The sequence below is a fragment of the Nipponia nippon genome, unplaced genomic scaffold (genome assembly GCF_047370975.1).
Source record: "Nipponia nippon isolate SJK-2023a ecotype South Korea unplaced genomic scaffold, ASM4737097v1 scaffold_4, whole genome shotgun sequence".
Lineage (NCBI taxonomy): Eukaryota > Metazoa > Chordata > Aves > Pelecaniformes > Threskiornithidae > Nipponia > Nipponia nippon.
The window spans coordinates 21,713,137-21,730,214 of record NW_028262358.1 but is presented as its reverse complement, the minus strand read 5'-3'; the positions used below and the strand labels follow the sequence as shown (position 1 = coordinate 21,730,214).

Genomic DNA, 17,078 nt, shown 5'->3' with positions numbered 1-17,078 from the left:
TAGAAGAAGTATTTCTAAAACAACTTCATACATTTCCAGTTGCAACACCCTGTAACAAAATTTCATCTCTACTATAAAAGCAGATTTTCAAAAAGGGTACATATACTTTTTTCCCCTTCTGGAACAGGCACTTATAAAAAGCATGATAACCCAGATCTATTAAAATGTTTACATTACATGGAAATACACTGATTTGCACACAGTACCTATGATAATTTGTATGAACTTGTCCTGAGATATCACACTATGCATGAAGAGTAACCTTTGCAGACAATGTTTCTGGTTACCCACGTTACTCCATTTCTGTTTTCAACAGTAAAAAGCATACGCTACTGATTATTAAACGTGAAAATGACATTGTAATCACAGTTGCATTTCAACACCTACCCTTCTTCAACATTCAGAGAGCCGCTCCAACCAACAGCATACTGCATTTCCTCTTTTCCCTTGTCACTGTGCTTCCATTTAGCTGCCATTAAGAACAAAGACACCATCTATAAAACTGTAATGCCTTGCACCTCACAGATGTAGTTCTATTCCTAATCCTTCTCTTCTGTACAATACATCCTACCCCACTTAGATTAAGTACCAATTACAAACCTTGACAACCATAAAAATAACACTACATTTTTAGTGACTTCTCTAAAGAACTCCCATGTTCTCTTAGAAATGTACATGGAACAACAGACTACTGAAATTCTGGAATGCCTAGTTTCATTTAAAAAGATTTATACCGTAATATCTACTTCATCAAATTTTAAAAGGTTCAATTAATGAAACAGAGATCCTTAGGAGAAAAGTACTAAGCAAGGGCAAACTTCTTCTGGGATGGTTACTGAAGATGAGCTTAAACAAATAGAAAATTTTAATTTTAACCCCCAAGACAGACATGGGAATCCTACATTAAATCTGACAATTTTTAATCATCCCATCATAATCAAGGTTAGAAAAGACTACACTTTGTTATTCACTGAGTGCTGTCAGAGATGACATTTGATTGTTGAAGTCATCTCCCAGGTGCCAATGGACAACTGAAAAAAAGAAATTAGTGTTGCGTGCCATTTGTCTGACATGTAAAACCTGAGACAGGGACACTTCTGCCACTGCGCTGTAACTTGCCTCTGTGCAGTTCAGCAGAAGCAGTTCTCCAGCAGATGAGCTAAATCATCTCCTTACTCTTAATCCAACAGGAACTTTCTGAGAAATACTGCTATCTTTTTATTTTCTGTGAAAAATTAGTGACTAACCTACATCAGTTTTGGAACACAACTTTGCAGGGAATGACACATGCAGCATGGCAACTCAATGCAATCTGCCTAATGATGCAACTCTGAGCTTCAACAGCCTGGTTTTGTTTTAAAATGGCATAATATTCCTCATGTCAGGTTTCCCTTCATCATGCTGACGTGCCACCAACTGCAGCTGTTAATAGCACCAGCACCCTAGGCAACAGCACATATGTAAACAGCACCTGGCTGATTAGCGTTCATATATTACTAAGGGTACCTTTTAAAGAGTACTGAGAGCCCTGCTTTAGAGTAAAATGTAAAGCCACCCATTCTTCAAGATGAAGAAGAATTCTCTATCAGAGGTGGAAACCTTAAAAAACAATCCACCTCAGTACTCCCTCCTTCATGTAACACTGGCTCAGTTAGTTCATTTTTTTCCAGAGAAAAGAAAAATAAGGTCAAATATTTAATGGCTAAAATTAATACAAAAGTTTTAGTTTGCTTATTGAGCACAATTAATGTCAATCTCTCTGAGCATCTCAAACAACTGGGTAGTTATGATAAATATTAAATTTAATTATTCATGATAAAATAGTATTCTCAGATCAAAATATTGCTGAGAAGCAAAGACAAAACAATTTACTTGCCAAGCAATACCTAGAAAATGCATGATGTGTACTATAAACCACTCCAAAATTCTTGAAGATACGACTTGGGGGTAAGCAGGTGGGATGGGGGACAACGACACAATCTTGTCCTGATTACTATTAAATGTACTAGCATGTATACTTAGTAGAATGTATACTTACGCACTAAGAAGACTGCTTTCTGTTCATTAGCTATTACCATCAGGTCATTTGTTGGTGACAAGGACAACACACACTCCTGAAGCCAGTAATTTCTCTGGTTCCTGGAAGCAGATTCCTCTTCTTCCTAAAGGTAAAGCTTTAATCAACGTATGCAACAATTTTTAAACACAGCAGCACTTGCAAGATTTGTGACAACATTTTGGCTTGCCCTCAATACCAGTGCCAAATGGACTATTACCTAGCAAGTCACTAGAGCTCCAACTTGCATGAAAAGCCATGAGAAATGCATCAGCCTTGCGCTAATTCTATCTGCATGCTTACAAAACAGAAAACAAAGAAGTACTCATCACTAACTCTACTCCTCAAAATCTTCTCCTTTCACCAAAGAGACACTAAAAGAATGAGACTTAAAGTTTTATTATAATAGATTAGAGACTGGAAAGTATCTCTTTAGTTATTCTCATTATAATCCATACTAAAAAAAATTATCCAAGCTTATACACTGACCAGCATTGAGTAAATATATGCATGTACGAAGAAAGTAAGTTGGCATTCACACTAAAGCCTCATGGTAACATGCAACAGGGTATCACAACAAGGAACTTTACAAAGAAACAAATTCAAACTAAGAAGTGCCAAATATTAAGGGTTTAACAATGGGTAAGTTAGATACCATCATTACGTATAAAAGCAAAAGAATTGCATCTTTTTTTCCCTGTGAGCAACCAGCCAAATATTTGACTGAAGAACAAACATGGGTAGCTCCTGCTAATCACAGTTCGAAGGCAGAAGTAGGTAATAGGTTTTGAGCAGACTGCTACACGGTCTCTCAGAGATGCTACTCCTGTTTTCTTAGCTCTGTCCTCTTACCTTGATCACAGCAATAAAATCACTTTCACCTGTCCACAGTCTCCATTTCCATAGCCACATATCCAATCCTACCTCCTCCTAGCCCTCCAAAATACTACTCCATCCTCTAGTATCTCAAAGCAGCTATACACAAACAAAAAGCCCAACAACTTCAGTGATCATTTTCTGGTCTGTGCACTTTATTCTGTTGTAATAAAGTTGCGTGCACCTGAAAATATACACATCTACTCCAGGCAGGAAAAAAAAAAAAAATGTATGAAGAATTTACATATCATACTCGTAATCAGCTATTCGTTGTATTTATTTCCTTTCATAAGGTTGTACCATAAAGAGTCACTTTGTGCGCACAAGAATACCCTGCATGTCCATCATAAAGTCTACATTAGCGCAGTACAAATATTCAGCCACCTATCTTTGTCCACACTATCACTTGCTTTGTGCAAGATTACATCCTATTTTCATGTCATTTTTGTCTGTCGATGGATACCAAGTTCTAGAGCAATACATTTTCCCCAATTACTGACATTTTTCAAAACTTTATAAAGAGGTGACGAAGTTGAGTGGGATACTCATGACAACTTTAGCTCCTCATGAGAGAGATAAATGTACCATGTGTAAAAACACATAACCAAAACCCAAAGAAAATCCTTTTAGTAATTTTTAATGTAATTATTTTCAAACTGAGGAAAAAGAAATGAAAGGCTTCTCTAAAGATTAAAAGGAATTAAAATTATATTTCAGAGAATTTAAATGAAGTTATCTGCATGCATAAACGAAGACACTGAAATCTAAAGACATAAAATATGGCCATCTCATGTTAGTGATGCAAATAAGCTAAGAGTTAAAACAGGAAAAGCACTGAACTTGTCAAAAGAAACTACTTTAAAAGGTGAAAGACAGAATGATTAAAATCAGCATTTATGACAGCATTTCACATCGCCATCCCTACAAAACAGTTAATCAGTTCCACAAAAAGACACTTCATAGAAGAAAACTTTTTTTTTTAAATTTTCAATGTCTTCTCAAAAGTTGCTAAGTTTCATGAAATAGATACTTGTCCAGGTGACTTGAGTAATTCCAAGAAAAGATGCATTTTACACCAACTATAATGCAAATGAACCAACAGTTAAAAGTCTTAAAAAGGGAATTCATTGTGCCAACAGTTAAAAGTCTTAAAAACGGAATTCATTGTTATACTAATAATTCTCAACTCTGTGCTAGACTGATGCACTCGTTCTGGTGTGTGTTCAGACACACAGACTCATGTATTTATATGCTTCTACACAGAACAACCTGTTTGCTGTGGATGACAGTTTGTTCTTTCTGAAGAGTTTCACCTGGAACCACTAGCAACTTTGGAAGAATACAAGTAAGCAGAGGAGAAGGAGGTCTTTAGCAAGAAGGGTGGGAACTACCTGGCAGAAGAGTTTGACATTTTAAAGAGTGAAAAAGATGACAATTTCAATTTAGCAACACCTGCTGGTTCTATCAAATTACAACATAAGTAGTAAACAAAGCATTTGTTCTCCTCATTAAGTTGTAAACTTTACAGCACACCTTACAAAGACGTGGCCTGAGAAACACACTCATTTCATGGCAGTTATAGGGGAGCTGAATACCCATCCTATTTAAGAAGTTTTTATACTGTTGTTATTCACTAACATCAGCGTCAGTGATTCATCCCTGAGAGACACGATGCTTGTTTCAATTTGCTTCTCACTTCAGCTGAAAAATCTGTTTCCCTGCTGAAGTAAGTATTTACAAGGATACTGCCCAACTCCTTGGGTGTACTCCCTGCATGCTGAGATAAAGACAGCACATACAAGAGTTTTGTTAGCAAGGTGAGATCTGGATTTCTCAGTCTACCCCTTAGCTCTCTCTAACAGGGAATTAATCAAGCAATTCTGTTCAGATGATTCATTCAGGTGCAGAGGATTTCTACACAGACAGCTTCCCTAACATTTTGGGCAAGTCAGCTGGCAGCTAGAAGTCTCAGCCTTACCAACAGTTATAGACTAGACATGTTATTCTTAGTTGAACTAGTTGGACAGAGGGATGTTTTTCCCCCCTTAAAGAGCAACAGTGCTGCCCCATCCTACATACATAATTTGATCCCTCCTGTAACACCATCCACACATCACAACATAAAAGGAGTACTGTGTGATCATTAAAAAGATGCTTGTGTCAGTGGTCCATGATTTAGGAGTCTTTGGTTTATATTAATTCACGGTAGATTATTGTAACTCCACCACCATGTCCTCCTGGCTAGCTATAGGACAAAAAAAGATAACCCCAGCTGCAGCAGCAGAGAAAGATGTGTGTATACTCTAGTGAGAAAACACCTACAGAACAGAAGAATATGAGTAATTATCGCAATAGGTAGCATCTTGGAAACAATTACAGGAGCAAGGGACAAACAAGCAGTCACTTTTAAAACACTGGTCAACATCCTTCTTGTCCAGGTGATAACTATATACGAGAAAAATAAAACACCACACACACAAACAAGTGGAAAAGTCTTTTATAACAGGCAAATTAGCAATGAAAACTCATATACATGTATATATATTTATATGAACTTACAGGTTCTTGTAATTCTGCTTCATCCCAGGCTCCCCAGCCACCATCTTCCCAGCTTGTTGATTTGCCTGCTTTAAGCAAAAAAACATTTGTCACATGAATACAGCACAGGCAACGAAAAACACAATCAAAAAGGATTGCTGGTGGTTGTTTTCCTTTCACCAACGCATTATAACTTCATTTATGGCAGATACTAAATGAGTTCTACAGAAAGAACCATGAAGTGGGAGAAATGGCTGTCTTATTTCTCTGTATTTACTTCCATTTTTGACACTATGGAAAAGTAATAACAGAAGATGTAACCTAAGTACTAATTAGAAACAGGTGTAACACCACCTGTGTCAAATTAATTCTGACAGACCACATCTAGAACTCAGGGCAAGTAACATCTTGCAGTGCCTGGTACAACACATCATTGATCCTTCAACAGGGCCTCTCTGCACTTTACCAAAACAAATTACTCAATCAAATTTCTCTTTCTCAGTTTCTCCACGGCCATTTCAAGAGAGCCAAGACATACTTCTAGTTTTATACGGTAAGCTGAAGCAAAGAGTGAGGGCATAAGGAGGGGAAACCCTGTGTGTCCACTTGACAAAAATTTTCTCCAGCGGGTACAGAGACCTAAGACCTCACTGCAAAATTTAAGCTTTAGCTTGATTTATCTAATTTTTACTACTCCAAAGACAACAAAAGCCTCATCTTGTACATATCGGGCAGCGACAGAGGGAAAGTAAGGGGACAGTAGTCTCTCTCCAACCCTTCAGGACTTCACGTACCTGTCCCCAGATACCTTACTAACTGACATAAGACGCCCTGTAACACACCACAAGAACCACATATGCACTATTTTATGAGAAACAGTATTTATACACATAAGTAAAATATCTTTCTTTCCATAATGATGGATTTTGGATTGGTTTAAGTCAATTGCAGGATCAGCCAGCAGCAACATAAGTTCACTTTAACAGCACATGGAAATTCATTTGTGACAACAAAACACGTGAGCCCAGGATAATGCAGATCCAACCACCACCGCACCCAAAGTAGCCAAAGCAAAAGATGAAGCTGTGGCCTATGAGGGGAAAATAAGCCCAAGGACCTTCACTATTCACCTCTTTGCAAGACAACACAGAGGAAAATCAATGAGAAGCTGATCAGTTTCAGTTACGCCATTCAGAAACTTCAGAGAAACCACAAGCTTACATAAAACCTCAAACACCTGAGAAAACGGAGATTCACAGAGACAGGCCTACTTCTCAGTTGTTTTATAAGAGTTAATATATTAGTCATATAAAAACCATCTGAAATTCTTTCATCTAAAAATACAGAATTTGATGTGAAAGTAAAAGCCTATGCAAAAGGTAATTATGCACAGGCATTTAGTAGTAAAAGACGTACAATACTCAAACACCGCCATCACTGGGACCTTCAATAAGTCAATAAGCATCCCTGTAGTTCAGCAGAAAAGCCAAGCTCTGACTTCCACCCAGAAGCAGTAACATGAAATCTGAAGCAGTAACATCAATAAGACTTCAAGACTTTTCCAAGGATTTCTTTCAAGTTTTTCATTAACTGATGTCACGGCTACATTTACTTTAAGAAGTTGTTTAAATGCCATGTCTCAAATTAGTTTAAAATTTAGTTTTAAACAAGCAAGATTTGGCCATTTTGGATGCTCAAACAGTATGGATAAAAAGGTTTATCACAAACACTCCGATTTTGTTTGGTCTAAAACCTCTGGTTCCTTTGCCCCAAAACAAAGCAAGGCAGAATGCAGGACAAGAAAATAGAAATCTGTATTCTGTCTGTTCAGGCAGATTTTTTAACTTTTGCATGGCTAATGAAGACAAACTTTAAAAAATATTTTAGCTTAAGAAAGAAACTTTCCACCAATGCTGTTAAGAAGGTATTTCACACGACTGTAGAAGACAAAACACCTGCTTCATGAATAACCTTTGTTAAAACTGAAAGGTCTGTACAATCTACAAAACAGGTGAGTCAGTTTTACTGCATCACCATCAATATACATCTGACTGCACCGTTATTTCAGGCATAACTATATAAGCAACAAGCTTCCAAGGGTCACAGTCTCATTTGTGTTTGAGGTTGAGAATTTTCCAGCATACAAACATATAAAGGAGAATTATGGCAAATACTTCTGAATATCAACTGCAAGAAGAAAGCAGTAACTAACTTCAATGCTTAGTTTAAGATAGCTAACAAAATTCTACTTCTGTTTGCATTTTATTATCTCAAAAGGCAACCAAATCTCCTTCCTACAAAATTTGCGGAGGAAAGAAATCTGTCAGTGTGCCACAGTCCAGAGAGAAACATAACCATATCCAAGAAACACAGTTGGGGCCAATGCCTTCCCCTGCAGCACAGACCAGACCAACCTTTCCAAGAAACCTCAGCCACTTCAATTCTGAGACTGAACACCCAACATAAAAACCTTTAACTGTGAGGATTCTTGCTGCCTCTTTGTGAATAGCTGCATTTTCATGGTTGTTGTCATCTTCCTCAGATGAAGCTACATCAATCAAAAAGGATGGAAAAAATGAGAGAATGCTGAGGCACCATCCCACTGATGAAGCTGCAGAGATCTTTCAGAACTGTGACCTGCTCTGCAAAGCCGGCATCTCCTCCAGCTTACAAGGGTTTACAAGCGTGCTCCTTCATATCCAGCCTCCACATTGTACAGACTGCCCCTGCATGCACTAATCATGTATTTCTCAAGCCCCTGCATGCATTCTTTCCTTCTTTCCATACATTAATTCTTTTCAAAAAAGGAAATTAAAAATAAAATTGTTTCCTTATCCATTTAATTCAGACACTTCACCTATGCGATGGCTAGTGACGTAGGGTATTAAACAATACACAACTAATCTCCGAGACAACAGACAGAGAAGCAGCAGAGGGATACACCTGTAATACTTTAACTCAAAGCACACTGTGCCAATGACTTACAAAATATCCCACAGAAGCTGTCAGCTTGCAGAGACTTTTCCATCCACCAGCACCTGACAGTGTTGGTCAAGTGAGAGATGAAACAGGATCTAAGTTCTGTCTGCAATGAAGATTTTTGAAGAAACACCTCACCATTTCCTTTAGTAACATTAAAGATTTGAACTAGAAACTGTGGAACGAAAGACATTATGTAGTAACCAATATGTAAACAAGCCCTAAACAGTTCCTGACTTGCAATATATTCATTTTTTCCAGCCCACTGTTGGGGGAAAAAAAAAAAAAAAAAAAAAATCAAGCTTTCCTGCGCAAATCTACATTTCTATTCATCTCCATCTCTGACTCGTAGTAGATGTCTGGTAAACAGTTCTCCCTATTTTGATGAAGAAGCAGCAGTATGCCAGATTTTGCTTTACTGCGGAGATGCAAAAATAAAAGTTCAACTACTGGGTCTACAAGAACCACTCTTTAATTTGAGGCACATAGCATTAAAGCTCCATCATCAGCACATTTGAAACTTTAGAGCTGCTTTAAATGCTGCACATTGGTGCTCATGTATAAAAAAATTCATTTCAAGCATATTTATCATAAACTTAAGACCCAAAAGAATAATTTCTACTGATAAGCATCTTTTGTTTAAAAAAAAAACAAGAAAAGAGGGAAGAGAAACCTTAGCAACAGATCTAGACCAATGAGATCTAATTGGCATTTAACAGGTCAAATTCAATATGAAAGTTGTTTTTACTCAGTCTAAGACTTCCTCCCCAAATCGCAGGATATCTCTCTGAGCGCAGAAAACTGCCAGTGTCCTCCTTTCCAGAGCATCATGACGACCTGGAGCAGGTCACAGAAGCCTTTCCCTCCTCCCTCACCTCTATGTTCCAGCCCTACGCAGCAGGTACCAGAGGACATGGTTGGCATGGGCTTGCCCAGAAGACTCAATGTTTGCCCGGGTGAGAGACCATGTGTTGAAAATTGGACGCCCAAAGACACAAAGGTCAAACTACTCCTACCAATATATAGCTTTAAAACAAGCACAGTTATGTTCATAGATCATTTTTTTAAATAAATAAGAAAAATTTCAACTCATACACAAGCCAATCATCTGTCCTCCACAAGTTTTAGATTATTGGCCATAAAGTATCAAGCTGCATCAGCCAAAAAACTATTATGTACACTCTTTGTACATACAAAAATGATAAATAACAGCAAGTCATGCATCAAATTGTTTCATATCTTAACATTCTGGTTTTGGCTGGGATAGAGTTAATTTTCTTCATCGTAGCTGGTATGGTGCTGTCTTTTGGATTTGTGATAACACAAACACACCCATGTTTTAGCTATTGCTGAACAGTGCTTACACAGCATCAAGGCCTTTTCTGTTTCTCACACTGCCCTGCAGCAAGTGGGCTGGTGATGTGCAAGAAGCTGGGAGTGGACAAAGGACAGCTGACCCCAACTCACCAAAGGGCTATCCCATACCATATGATGTTGTGCCCGTCGATAAAAGCTGGGGGAGAAAAGGAAGGAGGGAGGGAGGAAGGGAGGGGAGTGACGTTCAGAATTATGGCATCTGTTTTCCCAAGTAGCTTTCCTGGAGATAACACCTGCCTGCTGACGGGAAGTAGTCAATGATTCCTTATTTTGCTTTGATTGCACGCAGAGCTTTTGCTTTACCTGTTAAACTGTCTTTATCTCAACCCACAAGTTTTCTCACTTTTACCTTTCCAGTTCTCTTCCCCATCCCACTGTAGGAGGAAGTGAGCAACCAGCTGTGTGGTATTAGCTGCCTACTGGGGTTAAACCATGACACTTAATTGCATGCATGTAGTTTGCTGCGTTTATGATCTTCCAGCTGATTTCTCATTCATCCTTTAAGAATTTCTAAAATTAAGTAATAGTGCAAGAAATGATTGCTTAGTAAGTGCAAGAGTTTCAGATTTTTTTTCCATGTCTATTTACTGCAATTCTGATACCACTGGATTGCATAATTAGTGAAGAAATAGAAGCAGTTTCTTTTCTCTTCGGGCCAAGGAATTTTAGAAATTGTTTAGAATCTTCTTGCTATTCAGTAACCATAGGCCATTTATTTCCAAAGCTCCTCCAACATGGAGACTGACAAATATATTAGGTTGTTTTGCCAGCGTTACTAGGAAGCCCCTTTTGAGACTAGTATTACATTTGTTTTCTCTTATCACTTCAGACATCCATAAGGGGGCGGGGGGGGGGGGGGGGGGGGAAGATGACATTCAAACTAAGTTAGCTTGCTAATCTGAAAAAGAACCACTTGAGCAATTTATCTTCCTTTAGATGGTCACAATCGCTTTCAACAGAATAAAAGATGACTAAGTTAAAAATAATCCATGTACTACAGATTCTTTAAAGTAATGCTGCAAATTTCCATGGCTTACAGTTGTTAACTGCAAAACCAAAGTTTGAGGTATCACGGGGCGGGGGGGAAGAAGTGTTGTGATGCTATATAGCACAGGAAACACATGAAACAGATAACATACGAAACACAGTATTTCAGCTTTCTTTCAGGTGAAAGTGACAGCTTTACTTATAGCAAGAAAGAAGGAAGCCTATCCAGTAAAGGAGGTGCTAAGGCAGCAGAAAACCCAGGTGCAAAGATAATTTGGACAAAATACTCTGACACCATTCTGTCATGCGTGTTGAGAGCATGTCATTTAGTCTTCCCCATATCTCAGAACGTATCAACAATTACAGATGTAACACGATGCAGGTAGAGTGCATATTTTTATGATATTTTACGTGAAAACTGAAAGAGATTAATCTTAAATGTATATAATGCAATCAGGAGAGGGAGGATCTGATTAAAGAGGCAATACAAAAGAGCTTGTCAGAAGATTTTTCAATAGGAATACACCAAATTCAATAAGAGGGATACAGAAACAGTTAAGAAGAACCCTACTGTTAAATGCAATCTAGAATTTGATTTTGTAATGTTTTTTTTTCTTTGTAACCTTGTTTGCAACTCTGAAATAAAAAGCCTGGCCTTCTGTATTTCTGAATTAAATCAGTTGATCCAGATAAAGCAAAGTGTGCAAGTGCAACTCCAAAGACGTTGTTTAGAGGAACTGGGCTGAAGAGCACTTTTCAGGATGCTGTCGATCTAACAGAGCTGGATTTTGGAGGAGAGTTCCTTCGTCAGGCTTAAGCCATCATTCTTACTGTAAAAACAAGCAGTAAAGTGACACCTCATAGCTCTGAGCAACCCCCTAAATCAGGGGGTTGATTTTTTGTCTTCCCCCTGAATAAGCAGCGGCGTCTCAAAGTTGTGTGCTATGCCACACACCACTCTGAAGCGACCAGATCACTATCATAGATGCAGGTATCATTGCTTGGGAGCTCCCAAGGCCAAGTTTGGCTTTAGGTTTTTTTTCTTATTAATTTCATTTAGGTAATGAGAGATAAACACATTTGGGAACTAAACATACCTGCGCATCAGGAAAGTACTGATTTTTTTATTTCATATTAACGCCCCCAAAGTTTAGCTAGCTGCAGTCCTACCTGGCTATGTCACTGAATTGCTGTCATCAAGCCTATCAAATGTTTTAAAACACACAGTTCAAGTTCAGGGTCTACTGGAAGAACAGAGACATGTCGCTTTAAATAAATTGTGGTTAAATTCCTCAAATTATAAAGATCATAGAAAATGTTATGTGTCTTTATTGCTCAATTTTCTGCTCTTTTCACTTAAATATCCATTAATTTCTTAATGCTAAAATTCTGTTATGCCTGTGAAGCTTTATCACATTTTGCAAATAAGATGAATTTTTTCATTCATGTGTGTGCCTTATTATAGACAGTTGTATAATGGAGTTAACTGTTACAGCTGCTTTCTGATCTACCCAACGTGCATCCCAAAACATCTTCAACACAGCAAGCTGTCAAATTAAATGGAATGCAAATACTGCTATTCCCAGTATTTGCACATTTGAAATAGCAGTTTTCAAAGCCACTTAGATACCACTAGGCTCAGGCTCCACAGAGGATTTGTGCCTCATTATTAGCATTAACTTTTCCAAAGAATCTTAAATTCTCATGCTTTATTAGTCCTGTTCATTAAAATATGGAAAAGCATTCAACCTCTTTTTTTCCTAGAGAATAAACAAATGGGAATTCCATATGAAGCATCTTTAACCAGTTTACTCCATAATACCATTTTTATTTATTTAAGCCACATGAGGCAAGACCCACCCCCAACATCTTTTATTCTAATACATGTAATTAAAAAGTAGCTATATATTTGTACCACTACATATCAATAGTCACCTCAACAGTCTATGAACATTTCTTATTTCAGCATTGCGTTATCAGCAATCTTAACATATGATTGCATAACGCAAGCAAGGAGAACGACATGAACCCTTCATTCCAGTGCTTCCTGACCTGGGAGGAAACAGGCACCTGCAGAACTGACTTTACACGAGGTTCAGAGGAGGACACCTTTTTTTTTCCTCCCCAGTTTACCAGAAAAGCATATCCTTCACACAAACTAGACAAACTGTTGGGCTACAGAAAAAGATTAAGTGAAGCTGTAGTTGATCAGATGCTTTCCATCATCTTTTTCTACTATTGAACATGTTTAAATGTTTACCTGTACAAAGGAAGGAAAAAAAATAATAAAGTTCCCTTAGAATAAACACGCAGATTTTTTTTTAAGTCAGTTACTTACATCTATATTTTTGATATACGTAGCACTTTGATAAGCCTCTTCAAATTAAATTTGAAATTGACAACCTAGATTAACTTACAATTAAACAAAATACGTCACTGTCAAATACGACTAGGTGAGAAGGTACAGCCTTTTTATTCATACTAAAGGCATCTAACTTCTAACTTTTATTAAAGTCACAGTATCACATAGTGATTTAGAAATATATACTGCTTGCATTTTCAGAAGTAAGCAAATTCTTTTCATTTAAAACGTATCTACAAAAATGCTTTTACATTAACCACCCTAGACTGTAGTGCAGCCAATAGACTCACAGAAAGTATTTTGGTTAGAATGAAAAAATGACCAAAGCTAAAAGCAGAAAAAACTTCTCTGATCTGTAACTAAGAAACCAAAAAAAGAAAAGACCTATAGCTACTAACAAGAACGCCAAAACCCACACATTGAAGATCCTGGAGGCACCTTTTCAAAAACATTTGTTAGCCAAAGTCTGACAGGAGCTTTTGAAAATTCTACTAAGCAGCTATAATATTAAGTTATGACTAAAAAAAAAAAAATAATTAATTTGTTAATCGAAGTACTCTTTAATAAAAATATTTAATATGAATATTTATTTTCCTAAGGTAGCCAACATTTTTCATTTAACTATGAAGTTTAAATACTAGTGAGAGAGTTTCCAGACAAATGCAGCATAGCTTTTAAAAAAAAAATACACAAGAAAAAAACAGTAAATAAAAGGTACCCATTCTCCAGGTTAAAGTAAAAAATACTTTTGACTTTGACATGTGTTTATTAAACTATGTTTGTTCACATATAAGCAATCACATAAATATTAAGTTTACTACAAAAGCTGTATTTGATAGCAAATGAGCATATTTATTTTTACTGGTGAGTTCAACAAAGAAAACTACTCATTGGTTTTTTTAGAATTTTAGAATTTTTAGAATTTTAATCTGCTTTTATATTGTTACTCAAGTTTTTAAATGTACAACTTTAATAAACTGCTGGTTTAAAACAGTACGTTCTGCCAATGGAACAGTTTTTACTAAAGCATTCCTTGATAAAAAACCCATTTATTTATATCTTGCTTAGTTAAAAATATTTGCCCTGGCTCTTTGTGCCATAAAATGCAATATGCAGCTTAACTATTCAGTTGGCTAGACCACAAAGTAAAAGCAAAGCAGATTTGGATCCATTTTTTTCTAACTTAGGATACCTCCACAATTTACTCATTTCTAACTTAAGATACCTCTGAAAGTTGTAACAGCATTTCTCCCTGTCAAAGACGAATGCACTAAGGACTTCTGCTTCAAAATGACTAGTTTATAATCTTATGTAAAAGTCACTTTGGGAACTCTTACTTGTTTACATTCATGCTCATTTATCCTGAACCATGATAACTGTGGTATCAAAAAATTACAGGCACAAATCCAAAATATTTCAAAAAGTCTAAATGAGCAATTTGAAAAATACCAGATTCTGACACAATGCCTTGACGACTGAATGAGCAAATATAAAAATAGCCCAGAATACAGCCAACTCATTAAAACGGAAGAACAGCACATTTTAGAACATGTATCTTCTTTGCTTCTGTGTCATTTTTACATTTTACAACATACTAAATGTTTTTCCCTCTTTACAGCTGCCATTTGATAAAGCCACTCCGTAAAAGTATCCAAAACTTCTCTCACATGTACCACCAAATACGAAATATTTTAATTTCTTTCAGCACACACTTTTAGAAATACAAACACATTACAATCTTTTGCTTTCAACTTCAGTATTCAAGGGGCACTATCAGGACCCTAATGGTTCCAGAATTCCTCCTTTAGATATGGATGATACCAAAAGAAAAGCCGTATGGAATCTGCATGCGTTTTTCAGAGTAAACAAAAAGCACAAGTTGTAGCACATTATTGTTTTCTACTGAAAGTTTTGGACAATGAAGACTGGCTATCTAAAATTCTTCCAGAATTACTTTCTTTCAAGTGCATTTCAACAATAAAGTAAATTAAATTCAATCCTCAACACAAAAAGAAAGCAATAATAAAATATAACAACATGTATATAGACGTTTTAGTGGTAAAGTTACCAAGCTGAACATACAGTGTACTTTAAAAACCTTTTTCACAATTGTTGTCTCATCTTTTTACCAGGACTTGTAGTGACAGGACAAGGGCCAACCGTTTTAAACTGAAAAAGGGTAGATTTAGACTGGGTATAAGGAAAACTGTTTTTTACAATGGTGGTAGTAAGACACTGGAACAAGTTGCCCAGAGAAGTTATGGATGTCCCATCACTGCAAGTGTTCAAGGTCATGGGGCTTTGAGCAACCTGATCTAGTGAAAGACGTTCCTGCCCATGGGGGGGGGGGCCGGGACACGGACGGACACGTGGACTGATGGACTGTAGAGGTCCCTTCCAACACAAACTATCCTGTGATCTCCCCCTCTTTTAATCCCCCCCTCAGACTTTTTAAGCTTTTTAAATAAGCACCTTGCTGCTTTCTCTCATAGCTCTGTTTACAGTTGAGAGGACTTTACAAGCACCCTCGTTAACCTCTTCAAACACTTTCTTTCCATGCTGTTGCCAGAAAGCCAAAACACCAGCCAAATATAGTTAACCCAGTACAGCACTAACAACATACAGGCCAGTATCTCATTTCCCTGTACTGTCTATCCTGCGCGTGGATCCGTTGGTCCTTCTTCTCTGCTGAGAACACAGCTTCTGCTCCAGACAGCTCAGCTTTCCCTGTTCATTGCCTCACACAACAGAAATCTGGCCCACAGCTTTGGACTGTAGTTGCTGCAAGATTTATTGTCTTTTAATTCAAGCTGCCGAACTAAATCTTCAGTATACTTTAAGCACACTTTGCATTATTAGACAGCCCTGCATGCACAACGTTTTGTTAACTTTACTTGAACATATTCAGACAACTGCACTCTCAGCGAGAAAATTACAAACTTTCATCTCCAAGTTTGTGGCACACGGGGTCTGTGGGCAAAGCGCTTCCCTTACATACTGCAGGGTAAGGACCCCCATCCGCGAACACCTGAACGAACACCTGAAACTTCCAGACACCAGGAAAATCAGAACTCGTAGCTGAAGATGTGGCACCTGTAGCAGGACATCCACCCTTTACAGCCCTTTATCACAGCATCCGTGCCGTTACCCCCTGCGCGCCCCTGGCACACCCTTGAGCCGACAGGGACGGTGAGGAGAGGGGGGACGAGCCAGCCCGGAGCCCAGCCGCCACCCCCGGCCTCGCCGTCAGGCAGCCCCGGCTGCGGCCACCGGGCAGGGGCGCACGGCCCCGCCGGGACAGGCCCCCGTCGCCGGGCGGCTCTCGGCGGGAAGGTCGAGACCCCCGCCGCACGCAGCCCCGAGGAGGCCGCGAGGAACAACCCCGCCGGGCCGGGCCGGGCCGGGCCGAACCGGGCGGCCCGCACCCCCGGGGCGGACTCACCGCTCTCCTTGCCGGCCGCGGCGCTGCTCTGGCGGCGGTGGGGGCAGAGGAAGTCGCGAGCCGCCTCCAGATCCTGGAAGTGGCCGAAGGGAACCAGGGCGCACGACATGGTGCCGGGGCCGCCGCCGCCGCCGCCGCCCAACCCGGAAGCGCTGTGGGACTTCCCTCACGCCCGGCGCCGAGCGGCCCTGCGCGGGGCGCGTGCGCGGCACCTCCCGCGGCTGCGCGCCGCGGGCGCTGTCACGTGACCCGGCTGGCGGCGAGGCGGCGGGAGGCGCTGTGAGGAGGCGGGGTGGGCGCGGCTTCTCCGCCGCGGCTCCTGAGGGGAACGGCCGCCTACGTGTCCGTGTTCTCCCCGGCCCGTGAGCCTGCAGCTGGATGGGGCCGCAGGGGTACGAGCCGCCGTACGCCTGCGGCCCTCGGGGCTGGCTCTGCTGAGGGCCCGGGCACCGGCACCGGGG

The 17,078-nt window shown here is 39.3% G+C and overlaps 1 protein-coding gene across 7 annotated transcripts in view; it reads right to left on the bottom strand.

Moving 5' to 3' along the window:
• The window catches only part of RAB3GAP2 (RAB3 GTPase activating non-catalytic protein subunit 2), a 49,403-nt gene extending 32,585 nt beyond the window's left edge, over nucleotides 1-16,818 (bottom strand). For 4 of the 7 annotated variants that reach the window (XM_087776169.1, XM_087776168.1, XM_087776171.1 and 1 more), the window contains exons 1-4: nucleotides 16,618-16,818; nucleotides 5,492-5,559; nucleotides 2,039-2,162; nucleotides 388-469 (exon numbers count right to left, since the gene is read on the bottom strand). In XM_087776169.1, the coding sequence (XP_087632295.1) occupies nucleotides 388-469; nucleotides 2,039-2,162; nucleotides 5,492-5,559; nucleotides 16,618-16,726 (383 nt within the window). In that variant the 5' untranslated portion in view covers nucleotides 16,727-16,818. Of the gene's footprint in view, nucleotides 1-387; nucleotides 495-2,038; nucleotides 2,163-5,491; nucleotides 5,560-16,617 lie in introns of those variants that run through there. The other 3 variants (XM_087776170.1, XM_087776173.1, XM_087776176.1) reach the window with 3 other exon arrangements.
• Between the last annotated feature and the right edge of the window lie 260 nt (nucleotides 16,819-17,078).